We start from the raw sequence: 18,514 nt of genomic DNA on the forward strand, positions 1-18,514 counted from the left end.
TATATATATATATATAAATGAAAAAAAATCACTGGCTTACTCTAAGACACCAGTTCTGAGTCTGACACTTCACAGGCATGCCAAGGAACTTGGAATAAACTCGGCGAGTTTATCGGTTTTTATGATCGCAGCAATCAGTTCAGCTGTGTAGGGGAGAAATGGGATTTGGCTGCGTAACTCAAAATAGTCTCCGAAGGAAGCAGACATGTCTGTCCCTTCATAGCTCTGATACAAAAAGAATATTAAATGCTCCCTGATACCGGCCACCAGTTGCATTTTCCAACCTTTGGTTGAGCTGTGCAAGAGGTAACTTTCCAGCGCTGTTTCAACTGTAAAACAATTTTTCCTTGGTTTTGAGGATTTTCATGCTTTCTCTCCTACAGAGCAAAGCAAGCCTGCCCCATTGCTTAAGGGTGGTGTTGTATACGGGCTGGGGTTTTACAAAGCTGGGGCTGGGGTGAGATCAAAGCAGCAGGAGCAGCCGGGTGGTCCGTCCTTCAGAGCACGCCAGTGGGAAATTTTCCGCAGCCGATGTTTCAGTTGTGTTTCAGACCCTGCTTGCGGAGATGCCGCAGCAGCGTCTGAGGGGACTCCCAGCTGTGTCGAGGAGACTTGACGCTACCTTGCAAAGAACTGGCAAATACAAGGTGTTTTGCTGGCAAAATGTTTTGTTTTGGTTAACTAATATTATTAGGTGTGTGATCACCTGGTAAATTCTCTTGCATTCTTAAAATCAGCGATAATAGGATTTGTTACGTATCGTCATTTGCTAGCACTAGGAGTAGCTGCCCAAGGCTTTTTAGCTGGTGTATGAGATCCAGGGCTTTCACAGAATCCTACTCCATCCCCTGCCAACCAAAATAGGGAATAGGAAGTTTTAGAATCTCAGTTTCAGTAAATTTGAATCAATCAAAGCTGCATTAAGAATATTTTTTGCTCCATGCACCTTCTCTATCCAAGCTGAAGACTGTGTTCAAACTAAGTGACAACTTGGAGATTGCAGCCGATTTCCCCACATCAGTGCTGAGGACCGCGTATACACATCAGCTCTGATCCTGCCCTGCCTGAGACACGGTTGGTGCACTGATTGCTAAAATCCCTCTGAGTGCTCTGCAGGGACGAAATCTAAAAAAAGGCATCCCTGCGTTGTGCACATTAAACCCCCTGAGAAGTGGGATTTTGGGTCCTGTGCAGCTTTTGCATGGTTTTCTGCAGTCTAGAAGTTGTATAAATACACTTGGTTGAATCCATCCCATTATTCTCTTCTGGCATGGGATGGTCCTGGATTGACAGAAAGTAATTAAAAATCTGAAGGTCCTCACACATTTATTACAACCTTTCCTGTCTTTTGTCCAGTGTTGAGAGCTTGCTGTGCTTCCATGGGTTTGTTTTTTTGTTTGTTTTTCACTTATTTAGGGGAAGAAGTGGCAAAGGAAAAGGAAACCAGCTAAGTAAGCAGAATGTAATTAGCAAAACTTAGAAGTGGCTCGGGTCCTTAGATAACAAGCCTGTCTTAAGAGGGCAATACAGCAAATAACAGCAAGTTCTTGGTACATTAGTTCTTATCTTGTCATATGAGTTTGGTGTTACAACAGCACTGGTTTACCAACACAGAGTGCCTGGTCTTTAGTTCGAAACAAACTCTGAGATAATGATGCCAGTTCTTGCATCACTGGCACCAGCCAGATTCGCCCTGTCTGGAAATACCTGACATTATCTGGTGTATGCAGTCACTTGCTGCCATGCAAAGGTAATTGCTCACTGACCCAGAGAAGACATTTTTTTTTTTTTTCTGGAAACTTATGTGCTTTTAACTGCTGAGAAGTACTCAAGAAGTCATAAACCTGTGAGTTACTACAGGCTGCACTCCTGGAACATGTAGACCATCTCGACATATGGAGTAAATCAGGACGGCTCCACTGACTTCGGTGCAGCAGCATCTGTTACCGCTCGCTGTAACCTTGCTCCAGACTGTAGTGATGGCTGTCTATGGACAGTGGATAGATAAAAACCCTCCCTTCTATATTCCCTTGTCATAGCTTTACTGTTTATGAACAAATAAATGAGCTACAGGTGGAGGTGAAATAGTAAATTATTTTTGCCTCTATAAAATTACTTTATTTGGACATATGCTAAGTTCCCTCTCGCTCCACTTGGTTCCTAAATCAAGTAGTTGATTAATGCATGCACTTTGTTACTAGCACTCAAAAATACATCAGTGATTAGTTCAGAGATAGAGATTGGTGTTTAAAAAAAACCCAAACCTCAAATGTGCACCTGCACAAAAACAAGTCAGGCAGAGCTGACTGCATGAAAACCGGGTGGGCAGCACCCATGTAAGTCACAGGACTATGGGAAGAGAAGCTGCTTTTCTCTTTCCTTGTGCCAGGAGAAGCAATGCTATCAGGCTTATGTATGATGGATCAGAGTGCAGTGGTATTGCTTCAAGCAAAAGTCATGAATTTTAATCAACTTTACTGGCTGCCTTGAAATTTGAGTTGAAAGATAAATGTGAAAAACAGGCAGCCCGTATTGTTTCTGGAACAGAACTACCCCTTTTCTGTTGATTAAAAGAATTTTTCTTTTAACTTGATAATAAAAAATACTTCCCTTTAGTTCTGGAATTTTTTTTAGTCTAACCCTTCAGGTCCTGCCAGCCCTGGGTGCCTCCCTGAGCCAAGTGTCACCTCGTGGCCACCCAGACAGCTGACCTTGGCTGCGGAGACTTTCCAACCAGAGGGGCTTGTTGGCTGTCTGCTTTCAGCCGTTTTAAGAAAGATAGGTTTAGGGCTTTACTTAAATATTCTTAATGGTTTTTTTTAAAGAAAGAATAGACTTGCCTGGTGAAAACTGCTGAGTGGACTGTCCGGGGAGTTGGAGTCCGGCTTATATTCCTTAGGGAAATTTGGCACATCCAGCATACTTGTCCTTCACTTCTGTTGCTCCAGAGATGCTTTTAAGGTTATGTGGTTGCTGTACTCATTTGGGCATTGATCTTCCTAATTAAATATAAGTGATTTGAATGCTGACATTGTCTAGGGGGGGACATCAAAGCTTTGAGAAGAAGTGGACTGAAGCTATCAGCTCACATCCCTGGACAGGAACACACACCCGTGGTGTTGTTTGCAGCCACTGCCAGGCTAGTCCAGATTATTTTGAGTAATTGAGAGTGCTTTCCTCACTCCTCTGTACAGACATTTGCTTTAGGGGGTTATTATAGCCACTTTTCTTGTTTTGCCATTAAGTCACCTCTGTGCAGGAGTAAGTTTGAAGGGTTGTATTTAACGCCAAACAACTTTTAAGAAAGGGAAGGGGAAAAGTAGCCTACAAGCACCAAGGAGATAAAAAAAATTGGTGGAAGACTCCTGAGTGGCTCCTCCTCTCTCAACCACGAGTGCTGTGGTTTTTTTCTGTTAGGAGCTTCTATGGTTCAACTCCACACCTAGTTTCTCATCTCCTCTGGTAGCTGTAGGTTCAGCAACTGCTCCATATTAGTGACGATTTCATTGCACCTGCAGCAGGGGCTTATTTGATGATCTGAGAAAGTCTAGCTGCTTTCGCTGGTAAGAAAAGCAATATATTTGGGGGCCTAAATTGGTAAGAAGGGGCACATACAAACCTGCTAAGTACAAATTCCAGCTTGTTTGTACTCTCAGTTGGTTACACCCTTGGCTGAGAACCCAAATATTTCAAGAATTTGTGTTGAGGTATATCCTTTCCCAAAAGAGGCATGAAGTTAGATTCCCCTTTTTCATCAATGGGTGCAGTTTCTCTAAGGTCACCAGGTGTTTGCTTGAAACAGATATGTTAATTCCTTCAAGGTATGTCCAGAGACTTTGGGAGGGGAGGTGATGCTTTGCTCTGGTACGAGAACCTGGTGGCTGCTCCTTGTGCACGTGAGATGACTTGGCTCTTGCTTTGATGGGAATTCGCATGCTGTAAAGGAAACCCACCTTATTTCCATGTCCCTTTCATAGAAACTGAGATGCCATACAGTGCCATGCTTTGCTGTAGTGAGGCCATTGGTACTACGCCAGCGTACCCCAGTGACTGATTTTTTGAATATTTTTTTTCCCTGAGGCCTTCAAACCATGTATGTATGCCGAAGCAGAAGATTAGCTTCAGTAAGGAGGCTCATTTCAGATGCAAATGCTCTATGGGCTGCTGCACAAATGAAGCCTGCCTGATTTTTAATTTTTAGAGTTTTGTTTGTTTATTTTAATGCCCCACTGGAGCACTCTTGTTTTGCTTGCTCCTTCTTTCCATGTTGCTGTGCTGCAGGTTCAGAGGTTGGGGTGGTGTGAACCCATTCAGTTGTAGTGTTATGCCATAGTAGGATCAAGCTGGATGGTTGGTAGGGCTGTTATTATTACTGACATTATTTTTGGTATTACTTCCTTCTAATACCATTTGCCAATGCCTTGAGGTGTCCTAACATATCCACACACTGGGTAATCAGCTGCCTGAGAAGGTGCATGAACATCATGGGGTGCAGCACATTGAGGTACCAGGGCAGGATGTGGGCAAGCAGTCAGTAATCCCTGTGCATCCCTTTCCTTGCAGTTACCTGGCCGAGCAGTGCTGGAATGGCGGCTTCATCTACCTGATCATGTTGCGCCGCATCAAGCGCAAGGCCCCTCTTCCTCCCTCCAACGGCAACAACAGCAACAGCTGTGACCCCAAAGCCAAGCCCAGCCCTGAACCTGGCGACAGAGCTGCTCAAAATGGGAAAAGGACCAGGAAGTTTGGGGTCATCACCAGAACACCAGGCAGCAAGGACAGCAAAGAAAAGCCAGGTTCTGAGCACGGGAATGGGCACTGCACCCCGATGGAGGTGGAGGTTGCTCAGCCGGAGACCTCTGAAGCAGAGAGCAATGGGGAAGAGCAGCTCCAGAGCATGGGAACACAGTACCGGTGCCGGCTGTCGGATGGCGGCATGCCAGACATTGGTGACCAGTCTGCTCAGGTATGTTTGCTTTGGGTTTTTCTGGAGAAGGAAGCAGCAGGCGTGCAAGCGAATTAAACTAATTTCTCAAGCAGTTTTCCTGGTTTCAGTGCTTTGTCCTTGGGCTGAGCCTCTGAGTGACAAACCAAGCTGTCAGGGCACCGAGCCGTGGGATGGGATCTAAAGCAGGGAGGAAGGAGGGTTACAGGGTTAAATAATATTTGTGAGGAACCTCTGTCATGCTCCATCTGTGATGGAAGGGAAAGTCCTTATATCTCTGACCTGTCTGGGTTGGCCTTGGGATTTCTTTTGTTGAGACAACTGATGACCTTAAACGCCTGGGAAAGGAGGTGTCGGTGGAAGATGGTCATTTTGTCCTTTGAGGCTTCATGTTTAGCTCTGAGCTTCACAGCACCTTAAAGCTCATTTTAACATTTGAACTGAAGCTTCCCTTTCTGATACACCAGACCACGGTGCATTTATTTGTGTTAACAGAACATTGGCCAGTGTTTGGGGACCACGTGGAAGTCATTGTGAATTTTGCTCCAAGTTGATGAGATGGACAATTTGTTAATGTTTGGGACGACAGTGGGATTGAGGCTTTCATTGCTTCTCTCTTCATCCTAATGGAGATCTTGGGGTTTGTTGCCTGACTGGAATTGCAGCGTTGGTGGATGGAGAAAAATAACCAGAGCCTTGATCGGGTTTCAGTACTCATCTATCACCAGAAGACCTGTCTGCCAATCTTTCCAGAGATACTGATAGTATAAACAGATGAACACTGCTTCATTGGGCTTGAGACTTGCTGCAGCAGCTGGTTTTGGTTTTAATACTTCAAAGCTGGTAACAGAGCAGTGTGAGTGGACATCTCATCACTCAGTTCTGTTGAGGAAGCATGGGTTTAAATGTGTCCTCTGAATTAGTGCTCCCCAGTACTACTGCAGGGTGGTGGTTGTGAACTTAAATCTAATTTAACTTCACACATTAATTTAACAAGTACGTTGGAAGGGCTAAAACCAGTTTTAAAAAATGCTGGTCTTAAATAACTGTGATTGAGAAAACCTGCTCTTCCCATCAGTGAGACATGTTGGATTTCATAGTGCAGCAGGAAGGAGAGGATGTTTGTGTACTGTTCTTGCAACCCTCGTAATTGCAGTTTTTCTGAAAGAAAACATTAAAAGTTTAAAAATAAATACTTCAGTGTTTTGAAAGCTCTGTTCCATATAAAAACTTCTTCAGTCTGTTCTGAAGATGTCTAATTAAACACGTTATGAATGAAGATGAAAAGAGTTTGGTATGAGGAAGTGGAAAGCTAAAATACATATATATATAAAATAAACTCTTGATCCAGAGTCATGTATTACCTTGATGTTTTGAGTCATTTTGGTCTGAGAAGTACATTGTTAAATTCAGAATATATATATATATATATATGTATCAATGTGAGCAATAAATACATTTTTAATGCAAAGCACATACAAGGTGGCTTTGTAAAGTGTAAAAGCGTAGTTGAGTCACTGGAAATTTCAGAGCTATAATCTGTTCAGTTGTGGTGTATCTGTCATGGAGCCTCTTGGGAGGCAGAGTAGTTTAGTAAAATTGCTTCTCTCTCTCTTTCTTTTAATTTCCCCCACCCTTAATATTTTGCTTAGAAATATGACCTCTGTGTGTGTCAGTATTAATTACATTTTCCTGACATCTGAATGAGGAGAAATGTGAATAGTTGGAGTCTGAACAGCTTGCCTTGCTCATCCTCTGCTTTTTAAAGATGAGAGGCCTTATAGAAGCCCATCACTTTAGCATCTGTGGGATAGCTGCTATCGGAGCAATGAGTGGCTTAACTCAGTTTCTTAATAACTATTGAATACTGACAGTGAATAAAATTTTCAAAATTATTTGAGTCCTGTTTAAAAAAAAATTAGGAAAAAAAAAAAAAGGCAAGGAGTAAAAGACATTTGGGAGTCTCAAGTCTCACTTCCAGCTCAGTTTTGAAAGCGTGACCTGGCACTCAGGCATGTGAGATCCCGTAGTGTCAGGAGCCTTTTGAAAACAGCGTCCAGGACGTCATGTCAGAAGCTGCAGCCTCCTTCCAGGCTTCAGAGCGCGAGCCAAACCTCTCGTAGCTGCAGGATGAGTTATCCGCTCCTGAGCGGGGACGGGGAGCATTGGCAGGGCATTCTCTTTGTGGGGAAAGTGGCTCCATCCTCACTGCCTGCCCCGTGCTCACCATCTCCTCCATGCGTCGACTAATTGAATATCCAGGGCTGTCAGCCCCGTGCCTTTGGGGAGCAGTATATTCACTTTGAGAGGACAGGAGCCAGCCTGTGGGATGGAGGTCGGCTGCAGGTGGGAGGAAAGGCTTTGAGAAGCTGCTCCGTGACAGATACAGCTGCGGGAGGACCTCCCTGGTCCTCTCCACCGCCCTGGTCCTCCACACCACACCTTCCCCCTCCACTGCCCCAGTATGCAGGTTGGGGAATTACTGAAATAGGAAGATGGAGTCCAGGAACGCTGTAGAAGGTTAGTTTGAAGTTGTAATGAAAACAAGGGAGTAGAAATTAGGTCAAACCTGCGTGTCTTCAGCCGCTGCTGTACTGAACCCAGTGGCCAGCTCATGGCTGATGCCTTGGGGTTGTTGCACTCTGAGTACTTTTGAGGCATCCATGTGCCTTCGGTGTGGTTTGCTTTCAGGGTACCTCCTCTCCCACGAGCATGGAGTTGTTCTCCCACTTTTTCACTGCACGCTGCTAATGACAGCAGTGCTGAGTTGTGAAATAGAGACGAGATGAACGCTGTTTGTCAAGGGAACCTGCCAGGAGATTCCTGCGTTACTGGTTTGTGTGCATGTGTCAGTCCCCATCTTCAGGCTCTCTTTCATCCCCCAGATCTCGGTCTGTCTCTCCTGTGCGCTTGGCATCGCTATTGCTGCGTACAAACAAATCTGCCAGGCTGTTTGCTGGTGTGTAACCCTCAGTAAATATTGTACCTGTCAATTAGCAGGCGGCATGTCATGTTTACAGGTGGTTAAGTTATGCTGCAATATTTTTAGGATGAACCTAAATGCCCTTTAAAGTGTGAGGATTCAAAGCAGCAAGGCTGTATCTGCCTGGCAGGAGGATCTCAAAGGCCTGGAAACAAGACCTGACCTTGTGGAGGACCCAGGGTGGCTGCAGTGGGAGTTGTGGGCAGTGATTTAAGACCAGGCAATCTCTGAGCCAGAGTAATGATCCGTCACATCCTGGGAAGACTGGGGAGCTTAAATACAGGAATCAGAGTTTACTTCTTTTATTCAGTGGCCTGAGACAGGGTGGTGTTTTGTAATTATAAAACCATAGATGAAAGAGGAGTATGAGGAGGGGCTGCTGGGGTCAGCTGAAAAATTATAAAGAAAAGGAAACTGAGGTTTCCTCACAACATACAAATTTTGTGGTTTCACTGTGTTTACCGATAGGACTGAATCCATCACTTTGTTCTCTTTCATGGTGTTTTTGGAAGAGCTGTGGACCACCACTACCTTAGCTGTTCAGCCCCTAAGAACAGCTGAGAGGTGGCCAGGTACACGTGGCAGGGGCAGGGATTGGAGGTAGGACTGTGAGGCTTGCGAAGATCAGGGGTACAGCCGCGAGGGGTGTGAGTGTAGTTTTCAAAGGGAACTTGAGCTGATCCAGGTCCGGCTGGTGTGATGAGAGCCTTTCGTTGATGAAGCCAGAAGAATCTTGGGTGGAGGTGAAGAGCACCTGAGCAGACCAGACACCTTTGCTTCCTCCGGGCCCAGCAGGATGCTCTGAAAAGTCCTTAAAACACCAACCTTCAGCTTCAAGATCTTTGTTCTGTGTTGTTAACCCATTACTCTGCACTGCGCTTGGCTTCATTTTATCAGCAAGTCTACTTGTTCGGGCCCATTACTTTTTTCTTATTAAGATGGCTTGTCTCAGGAAAGGCTGAATGCTTCTGGATTGCATTTTACTTTGTAGTTAGGAAAGGCTGACAGCCTTTCTATAGCAGTATTTACCAATTAGCATTGGTAAATGCCAGCCTTACCTTGCATTTTGGTTAATGGAAAATGTTCCTTATCTTGCCAAGCAGAAGAGGGAAGCTAATGGTACATGACAGGAATCAGAACTTGAGACTTGAAATAATGTACTGGCTTTAAGCATTTTACTGGTTTTTTTTTTTAACATGATGGAGGAAAAAAAATTCTCATCCACTTGCTGTACCAAAATGAAAACCTTGCTGTGAGCAAGGTACTTACAAAGGTAAATACGCTCAGCTCCGCTGAAGCTAAGTTGCTTTACATCAACTATTTTGGCAACCTAAGCAGTAATTATTATTTCATCAGGGCTTTTATGGGACTCGCATATGATGCATGTTTTAGACATAAATAACTCTATTTTTAGTTTTTAATGTAGACACCTTTAGTCATGTAAAGGCCTTCCTCAGAATCTGTTTCTGTTCTTAACGTCTTTTTATCTGTTGTGTTTGCTTCCAACTTTCATTAACATGGATCCTGGGGCTATCTACTGTCTTGAAGTTTTAATGTGCACTGTGATAAGCATGTCTTCCTTCTCTTGCCTGTTTTCAGTTGTAAACTCTCTTAGGGACAAGGGCTGTCTTTTAATTGTAGCTGTACAGCACTGACAAAACTTGGCCTTGCTTTTGCTTGGGGTTTTAGGAAGTGCTTTGATGTAACTAGTAGTGCAATTATAGTTAATTTTTCTTGCTGCCAGTTATGTTCCACCTTGCCATAAAACAAACCATTGTCACAGATTTCTGGGGTTAAGTCTCACTCGCTGCCAAATTTTTTCAACTGACACAGGGTTTTACCTTTCTTTGCTGTGATTTAAGCGACAGCGACAGCTGTGATAGCTGTAGATTTTAATTTTGAATAGCAAGCTATACTTTTATTCTGTTTTTGGTCTGAGTTTTCTGAGGGTACGGTGGAGGGTTTGGTGCAGAGTTAGTCTGGTAATAGATAAGTTGTAGTGAGTTAGTGTTAATGCGTCATCTCAAAATGGGGGTTCTCAGTCTGGGAAATGAGCTACCTGCAAAGGCAGCACAGATACACACGAGGTTGTGTTACAGGTCTTGGCCATGCTCAGCTATCACAAACCATAGGTGAGAGCACCAGTATGAAAGCATTTCTCACCTACACAGAAAGTGGTTTTTTTTCGTTTTGCATATGGTATTAAAGATAGAGCAAACCCACAACTGAAATGTGAAGGACTGTGTTAGCTGAAATGTAAGTTCACACCTTTTTATGTTTTAATCATTAAGTGCGAATGTTTGAAACTAAGTGGACATGCCTAAAAATAGAGTATGCTGTTTATTTAGGTTGCTGTAATGTTTCAGGTGTTAGTGGGGATTATACAGCTACATATACTTATTTTTTGAGGCAGGGTGCTGAAACCACCGAGCAAACCCAAAGGATTCCTGACTTCAACAGATGTAACACCAGTCCCCATGAGAGACCCCTTTTTAGCTGACAGGGGAGCATAGTGACTCACTCTAGGATGGGCTTTCATCTTCTGCAGGCACCAAGGATTTTTTAGAGAAGCTGTAAACTAACCAACCAACCGTTCCCAGTAGAGAGAATGAGACTGGGCAATATACTTGAGGGAATGCAGACGCCTTGTAACCCTCAAAAGCCTGAGCTCCCTGAAGGGAGCTGCTGTGCCCAAACCCTCCAGAGTCAGGGATAGCTGAGAAATCCTCAGGCTGATCTTGGAATAGAGCTGACGGCAAGAGGGGAGCAGCCCAGGAGGTGCAATCCAGATGGTGATGGCTCAGGATGACAAATGACTCCAGCAGATTTTTGTAAGGGGTGATGATGTAGTTCAGGTGCTTGCAATGGCTGATAAAATGTTTAAAGCCCTTGCCAAGGAAATGATGTCAACAAGCAGTCTGTCTCGGGAGATGGGTCCCTGGGGAACAGCTCGCATTAAGTCGCAGAATTTGCATCTCCACTGCTATGATGTCTTTTTTGTGATCTTAATTATGTGTTCGTGTTTGGGGGAGGGTATGTTTTTGCTTTTGACAGTTCCCCAGGCTTTATCCCCTAGGATGCTTCTCTTTCCATGGGGAAAGTTCTCGCATTTCGGTGAAAGGATGCCAAGCGTCTGGCGGCCGTTTGTCCAAACAAGGGGACTGGTTAAATCAGCAGTGGACACTTGAATGCAATCACAGTTGTATTTGTGCTGCTGGCTCTTGTCTGTTTTGAGGACACGGAAAGTTCATGGGGTTAACACTGTGTAATTCCTATTAAGGGCTACTTGGGCTTTGTTGTTTTGGGTTTTTTTTTCCCCTCTCTTTCAAGTAGTGTCAGAGATACCCACTGCATGGCTTGCATCATCTGGAGGTAGAAGCCAAAGGCTTCTTCTCAGTGCTAAGAAATTTTCATACACAGCAGAGATGGACAAAGGACTATTGTCTTGGAGTAATTTGTTGATAAAGAAGTTTAGAATTTTTTTCTTTTCTCCTGCTTTGAAATTGTCTTGGAGTTATTTAGCTTGCTTTTACAGCAATGAAAACAAAACCCAAGGTAGCAGATGAAAGCGGGAGTCCCTGCTGTCAAATCAGCCTTAAAAATCACCTGGGTAAGATCAGATGAAAAATATACTCATTATCCACTAATGAAATAATTGCTTTGTTAAGAATCTGCAAAAATCAGATTTTGGCATGACTTTCTGATACTGAGTCATTCACACTAATATCTGTGATGCGAGGAGTGATGGCTTTTGACCATATCTTGAGATTGACGCATTTGAACTAATCACCTGGTATGCGATCATGCAAGTTAATTCCCCAGGTACTGATCCGCCTTTCCCAGCGGCCTGCTGGGGAATGGGGGGAATGAGAGGAGGCACGATTGGACCCAAGGTGGGGGAGGCAGGTGGGACCAGTGCTTTTGGTTTGTCCCAAACCAGTGAAGAATGCTGGGGAGCAATGTGCTGGTGTGGCCATCCCAGTATAGGCCCTGTCCCTGGAGAGGAGGATGCTGCACTGGTCGTTGCTTGAAGGAAATTGCTTATATGCTGTTCTGAATATTTCTACTAGGGAGATTTTGTGCTGGTTTTGTGCTGGTTTTCAGCTGTGTGGGATCAGAATGTTGGCTGCCAGCTCTTGTGAAGCCTATTGGGATAATTTTTTTTTAATGCACAAAACTTACAACTTTCTCTTAAGTGTCACATTTCCAAAGCAGGTTTGTGGCTGGTAAGGAAGAGATCACTCTTTATTTCTGCTGCTTCTATGGGGTAAACCTGTGAGGTTTGCAAGTGGGAACCAGTCCCTGTAGACAGAGAGACAGTAAAAATCTATGTTGACATGTGGAGGGAGGGAGACATCCCATGGGCTGTGTTAGGGCCTGTGACAGCCAGTGAGTGCCTACAGTCCTTGCGTGGTTATTGGTATTCTCATCAGGGCTTATCTCTGTTTTTATTTTAAAATTGCTACATATTTATGCCCGATTCAGCTGAATTGCTGCTGTGACAGAAAGTGGTTTTTTGTAGACAACTATTTTACATTTTCCATTTTACTGTCTGGCTTTTTAACTACTTACTGCGTTTCTGTTTTCCATTTGTTTACACCTTGCTCCTGCCAAGCTTTTCTTTAATACAAGATTTCAAAGCAATTTCTCCTTTGTATATACAGATTTGCAGCTTCTTGAACACGGCACAGTCAAAATCAGTCAAACCCCTTTAAACTCCCCTGCAATTAGCTGGTGAAAGGAGAGGAGGGAAGAACAGCTCCGACGTCGTTCTATTTATTTATTTATTTATTTCCCTCAGCACTTGGAGGGAAAACGTTCCTTTTTGTTTTATTAATGATGTGCTTATGAAATGGAGCGTTTGATGGTATGCGACTTGGAGCAGGCAGAAGGCGAGCTTCCCCACATCGCGCTGGCAGCGCGCTTCCTTTCTGATCCGCAGCACGCTAGTTTATTCCAGATGTGGGCTCGCTCCGAAGAGGGGCTGCCTGATGTGCAGTGGATTCACAGCGGAGGAAGGCGGCCTGCAGGGACCCACTTGAAACCACCAGCTGTAATTTCTATTCTCACTTAGGGTCTGTTACATAAGATGACCCTTTTTTAAGGGTTATTTTTTGCTTGTGATTAATCCAAGTAGAATATTCATACTGTCTTTAAAGAAACATTTTAATTATTTGTGGCTGAGGCACTTTGAAGTTGATCAGCTGCAAGTGGAAAAATCTGGTCCGAAGGGCTGCCTGCTCGAAAGAGCCAAGTTGGGAGGAAAGTTGAGTCACCTATGAATGATGTAACTGCAGAGAACAAAAATGAGCCATTAGCCCAACTGCAGCCTGACTTGGCCACTTGTGTTTCTTCTTGCTATGGGAGTGTTCACAGAAGTGAGGGAAGTCAAAAAATGTAAGTCTGGAATTGACTTCAAGAGTTGACCTGGTCTCATCTCCTCCTCTGAGGCCATCTTTGACAAATGTTGCTCCATCATGTCCATGAAACCCTTCCAGTGAGGGGAATCCACAGTTCCTTTGGGTAGGCAGGTCTGCTGCTGCTCTGGGTTTACATGCAGAGTCCATGGGGTGGATCCAAGCAGAGTTAACATTTGCTTCCAGGAGATGGGGAACAAATCTCTTAAGGGGAAATTTTGGCTTATTCCTTTGACACTCTCAAAGTAAGCATGAATGTCTTTGTGAGTGTCCATCTTGGTCAGATCTCAGGTGAATTGCATTAAATGTGGATTGTCATGTACAGGTTGTCAGCCCAACTTATCTAGTGAGTCCTTTGCACTTAGGTTCTTATGTGCTGAGCTTCGCTACAGTGACCTGCATTGAGTTAAGGGCAATTGAAAGATATAGGTTGGTCTCTTTATTCTTAAGAGTGGCCAGAGCAGTGTATTGCCTGGTCCCTGTCTGTGGCATGAGCTCGTGGTGCCTCTCTCTCTGTCCTTGCTCAGGATGCTTGGTGTTTGGCTGGACCAGCACGAGCACATCTCTGTGCTTGGGGCATGAAATGCTTCTGCACTGAGAGCTGTGGGTGCACATGTGCAGGTTTATGGTGTCACTCGTGAAGGAAGCTGGGGGGATTATTCTGAGTCATTTATAAATGAAGCGATGAGAATTATTCTGAGAGGATGGAAAAGTTCAGGTGTTAATAGGGATATGAAACTGACAGCGGCCAAGCAGCAACCCACATTCTGCATCCGATCAGAGGAGACTGGTCACCAGTTAAACTCGTCCTTCTCTGGGCTGGGATTATGCAGACCCTGAGGACAGTGACACCAGACCTGCAAACTGCCAAATCTGGCTGCACTGGCAGTTTCCCATGGGTATTGTGAGTCTCTGGAGGGGAGTGAATACACCAGAGTCCTAGCTTCCATTTAAAGACTAAGTGAGCTTGTAATCTTTTTGTTTATGAAGGAAAGCTTGAAAATATGATCCCTTAAAAAATTTTCAAAACTAAAGACGTGCATTACTTTGCTATTTTTTTATTTTTTTTTTAAAGCATTTAGGATTTGTGTTGTTGAACCTGGGAATCTCCAATAACTCAAGAAAACTGGTTTGAAGTAAAATTTAAATGCATTTACAAATCCTTGAAATTGGCACAGAGCTTTACTATGAAGGTTTTCCCATGATGGAGTCACATAAGATGCACACCCAAAGCAGCTGCGTTTCTTAGCTGGCTGTGAAGTATCCCGTGCTGCTCTGTGCAAAGGAGATAGCAGCTTCGTGGGGAGGGGATGTGGGTTCTGCTGAACATCCCCTTTCTCCAAGAGGCTTCAAGCAAAGCCTGGCAATTTGCTTTTTAATAGTTAGCTTTCAAAACCTTGGAGTGACGTGCCTCGGAGATACGTGTGTATTGGTGGGGGGCATTTGCTTTGCAGCACGTGGTTAAATGAAGAGCTATGAATGTTTTATGAAGAAGAGGGAAAGAACAGTGAGGGGATCTGATTTCCAGTGGACTCCGAATTGTTTATTCTCAGTGCAGCTGACCGGTGAGGACTCAAGGGACAGCCTTTTCTTACACAGGAGATGGTGACCGTGTCATTTGAAAATGAGTGAAAGAAATACATGTTTGGGTACGTGCCAAATGGCTTCGTTGTCTTTATTGTGGCTGTGTTCTGCCGCCTGTGTTCGGACTGAGCAATGCTTTACTTTACAACTGCTTTTGATTTCAGTGGGAGTTCAAGGGGAGTAAGATGGTTTTTGCATTAAGAGCAGAGTCTTGCCATTTGCTGCTATTTAGTGTTTTGCTATGTAAATGAATATTTGAGAGTGGGTCAGTTAAGAATAAATTTGAGGGTTGTTTTTTTGGTTGTTTTTTTTTTTAGTACAATGTGTGATAGTGAGGAGTGCTGAGGAACGCAAGCAAAGCACTATGCATCGTGGGCCTTTCCGTAACTTGCATTCCAAAAAAGCTTTTGCAAATCATTAAATGCAATTTTATGACTGCATTGTTTAACTTCATTGGAGAGTCTGCTTCCAAACTGGATTTAACAACGGACACTTGGAGTGGCATCTTGTGAGGACAATAGATGGTCAGAGATTGTATTTCTCTATTATGCTGTTTTCATTATGGGTGCAAGGTATTTTATAGCAATAAAAAAACCTCTCTGGAGCATCTTTATGCTGTAGCTCAGTTCTTTTTTAAGTACATAAATATAGTTGACTCTTGCCCCTGCATTTAACACAGTGTCTCTTGTATCACTAATTTATCTCAAAGTATTCTCTGTCCTGACATGTCCTGTTACTCAGCAGGAGACTGGGCTTTTATTGAAGCATTGAGGATGCCAGTTAAACCTGTTGGGTTATTGTCCATCTGCTTGACTTTCAAGTTAACAAATTACCCGCAGGTGTATATGTTTTCAGGCTCAAACTTTTGGGTTACCTCTTAAGACACATGGTTTGCTTTTCCTGTTTCTCCTACCTGTGATCTAGGGGCTGTGTAGCGTCATATCATTATTGTTGTTGTTGTTGTTGTTGTTGTAATTTTTATTATTTCTATTATAATTATTATTAATAATTTTTCACTTTGTTCTTAAGATATTGGTGTAGCTACTAACCTCTTTGTTCCTGTATCTGAAAAACTCATCTTGCATTGCATTTAAAAGTTTCAGTGAGGGCCCCAGTGATCAGGTTAAAAAAAAAAAGAAGCACATTTTCTTCACTTAATAAAGGCTCTGATAAACAACGTTGTCCTACAATCTGCAGGTTGCTGCCACAGCCCTTGGGCTCACTGATATATTTAGCAGTTCCCGTTCTCAGAAACAAGCAGCAATTTCTACATGCTTTTCACAGTTTGGCATGAAATTTTAATCATCTTTGCTGCTTGGGCATTTGCGTACTGCGAGAATGTTCCTTGTGAGAACAGACCCAGGCAGAAATAGCTGACCTGGAGCCTGGTGACTACAACACATGGCCTAAAAATTGCCTCCAAATTGTGCATTTTGCTGTCTTCCAAGCCTGAAAACTTCCTGGGGTTTCTCACAATTCTGTTATCCTGGTTCTTCTCCTTTCTGAGAATCCTGGCAATCGCCTTTTGTGTCTTGCTTGCTTGCTTGTTTTGCTCTTTCCTTTTTTGCTCTGCTGATATCGGCCACACTTGTGTTTTCTTGCACCTAGTCCTGCCAGTGGGACTCAGGGGAAACTAGTTTTTGTTCTGCATTTTGTATTGTTCTGCAGTTTGTAAAGCACATTTTGGATAAATATTTATAATAATTTTTTAAAAAATAGATAATAAAAAGGTGTCCTAAACATAGCTTATTACCTTGCTTATACTGAAAAGTTATTCTCTGCAATGGGTAAATTTATAATTTACAGTCTGTGCCACAGCTGTCCAATGAGAAATACTTGATTGGCAGCTGATATTTGAAGCGTGGTTGGTATTTTCTTCCCTGTGTCTCAAATCCTGCAAACGCCTCCAGAGAGGGAAGCACCGCTGTGCAATGCCAGTCTGGTCCCTGCTGCGCTACCCCATGTTCAGGGTGTCTCCCTTGAACATTGTCTTGCTCCTCTGCAGCCCTGCACAGCTCATCCTTCAGTTTTGGCAAGGGATTTGAGGATGCTGTTTGCTTCGGGAAGGATCAGGGCGTTGACAGCAGCACCTCTGTGGCTCCAAAAAGCTGCAAACAGCCCTGCAAGGAAACCTCTACGTGCTGGTCCTACTCTGTGCTGCCTCTTCCTTTCTGCCTCCTTCGCTTGGACCACAGCTAATGCAGCAAAGTTCAGCAGAAACACCCGTATAGCTCGAGCTATACAGATGTGTGGTGATGGGCAGCAAGGTGCTAAATAGCTCCCTTCTGTACCCTCCCAGCCCTCTCTCACTGTCCAAATCCAAATTCAAGGATTCTCTGCACGTTTTCTCTCAGCGAGAAGGTTGCCGCATATGGAAGATGCACATCGTGAAGGGGACAGACGGACTGGGCATCCAGATAACGGGAGGCAGAGGGTCGAAGCGGTCCCCTCACAGCATCATCATCACCCGCGTGGAGGAAGGCGGCTCTGCACACAGGTGAGGAGACAGGGGTGCCTTCATGGGAGTGGGTGTGATGGAACATCCGTGGCCATTGCTGTTAGCCAGAGTCATGAGACAGGTGTGGGGGATTTGCCCCATTCCATGAGGAATAAGGCATTTTTAGCTTCAAAATTTGTTTCTTGTGATGGGTCACTGAAACCCCTTTTGGCACGTTTAGCCCAAAGTACAGGCAGATCGAACACTTGCTCCGTGATGGGGTGTAACTCAAGGAGCCTGATGGCTTGTGGGGCTTTTGTCCCCAAGTCTCTTTCTGGAAGATGAGCTTTTCCTATGGGATTGGCAGTGAGTGAGTGGGGCACCCTGGGGTGCTGACTGGCAGCCCTGGCCTTGCTCCTTGATTATGCTTACTGCTGCTCCCTGGTCTTCTCTGGTGGGGCTCAGAGAAGGTTTGAGGAGTCTCAGCCCTGCAAAGAGGCTGAAATGTCTCTGGTTATAACAATGACATCCCTGGGGGCACCTTTCTGAGCCACATTTTTGGGCAGATGACACTGCACTGATCCATGCAAGCTTAGCCTCAGCCAGGTCACGTATTGTCCATGACTCCACATCCCACCGCATGCCACCAGAACCCAGCAGCGGGGAAGGACCATGCTGCAGCTTCACGTTTCTGTTCTGTTTTTACAGGGACGGCAGGCTGATGGTGGGAGATGAACTCCTGATGATCAACGGGCAGTCGCTGGTGGGGCTCTCCCACCAGGATGCCGTGGCCCTCCTGCGCTCAGCCGCTGGGCTGGTGCAGCTGGTGGTCGCTAGCAAGGTACGGCCCTCTCTTTGGTGGTCTCCTGAATGTGTGCCCACAAGAGTTTGTGCAAGTGCTGTGTGGAAAGGGGCAGATACTTTTGATAGGGAGTCATTTGTGCAATTTGCTCCCCTAAATTTAATGCACAGCTGTTGGAAATAAATCAGTAGCTCCCACAAATCTGTGTCAGATCAGCAGGGTATAGACCAATTTAATGATTTGCTTGTATTGTCACTATCATTCAGTGTGCAAATGAGTCTGTATTTATTCATGCAGACATTACTGAAGTTTTGGCCAAAACCATTTTCTTAAAATATATTCTAAA

At 44.3% G+C, this 18,514-nt stretch overlaps 1 protein-coding gene across 1 annotated transcript in view; it reads left to right on the forward strand.

The window, feature by feature from the left end:
* Positions 1 to 4,563: 4,563 nt before the first annotated feature.
* The window catches only part of LOC104534366 (PDZ domain-containing protein 2-like), a gene marked incomplete at both ends in the record, with an annotated part of 40,988 nt that continues 27,037 nt past the window's right edge, over positions 4,564 to 18,514 (forward strand). Inside the window, 3 exons of the mRNA XM_010184177.1 lie at positions 4,564 to 4,966; positions 17,284 to 17,426; positions 18,075 to 18,207. Of these exons, the coding sequence (XP_010182479.1) occupies positions 4,564 to 4,966; positions 17,284 to 17,426; positions 18,075 to 18,207 (679 nt within the window). The remainder of the gene's footprint in view (positions 4,967 to 17,283; positions 17,427 to 18,074; positions 18,208 to 18,514) is intronic.

Source organism: Mesitornis unicolor, unplaced genomic scaffold (genome assembly GCF_000695765.1).
Source record: "Mesitornis unicolor isolate BGI_N332 unplaced genomic scaffold, ASM69576v1 scaffold13365, whole genome shotgun sequence".
Classification (NCBI taxonomy): domain Eukaryota; kingdom Metazoa; phylum Chordata; class Aves; order Mesitornithiformes; family Mesitornithidae; genus Mesitornis; species Mesitornis unicolor.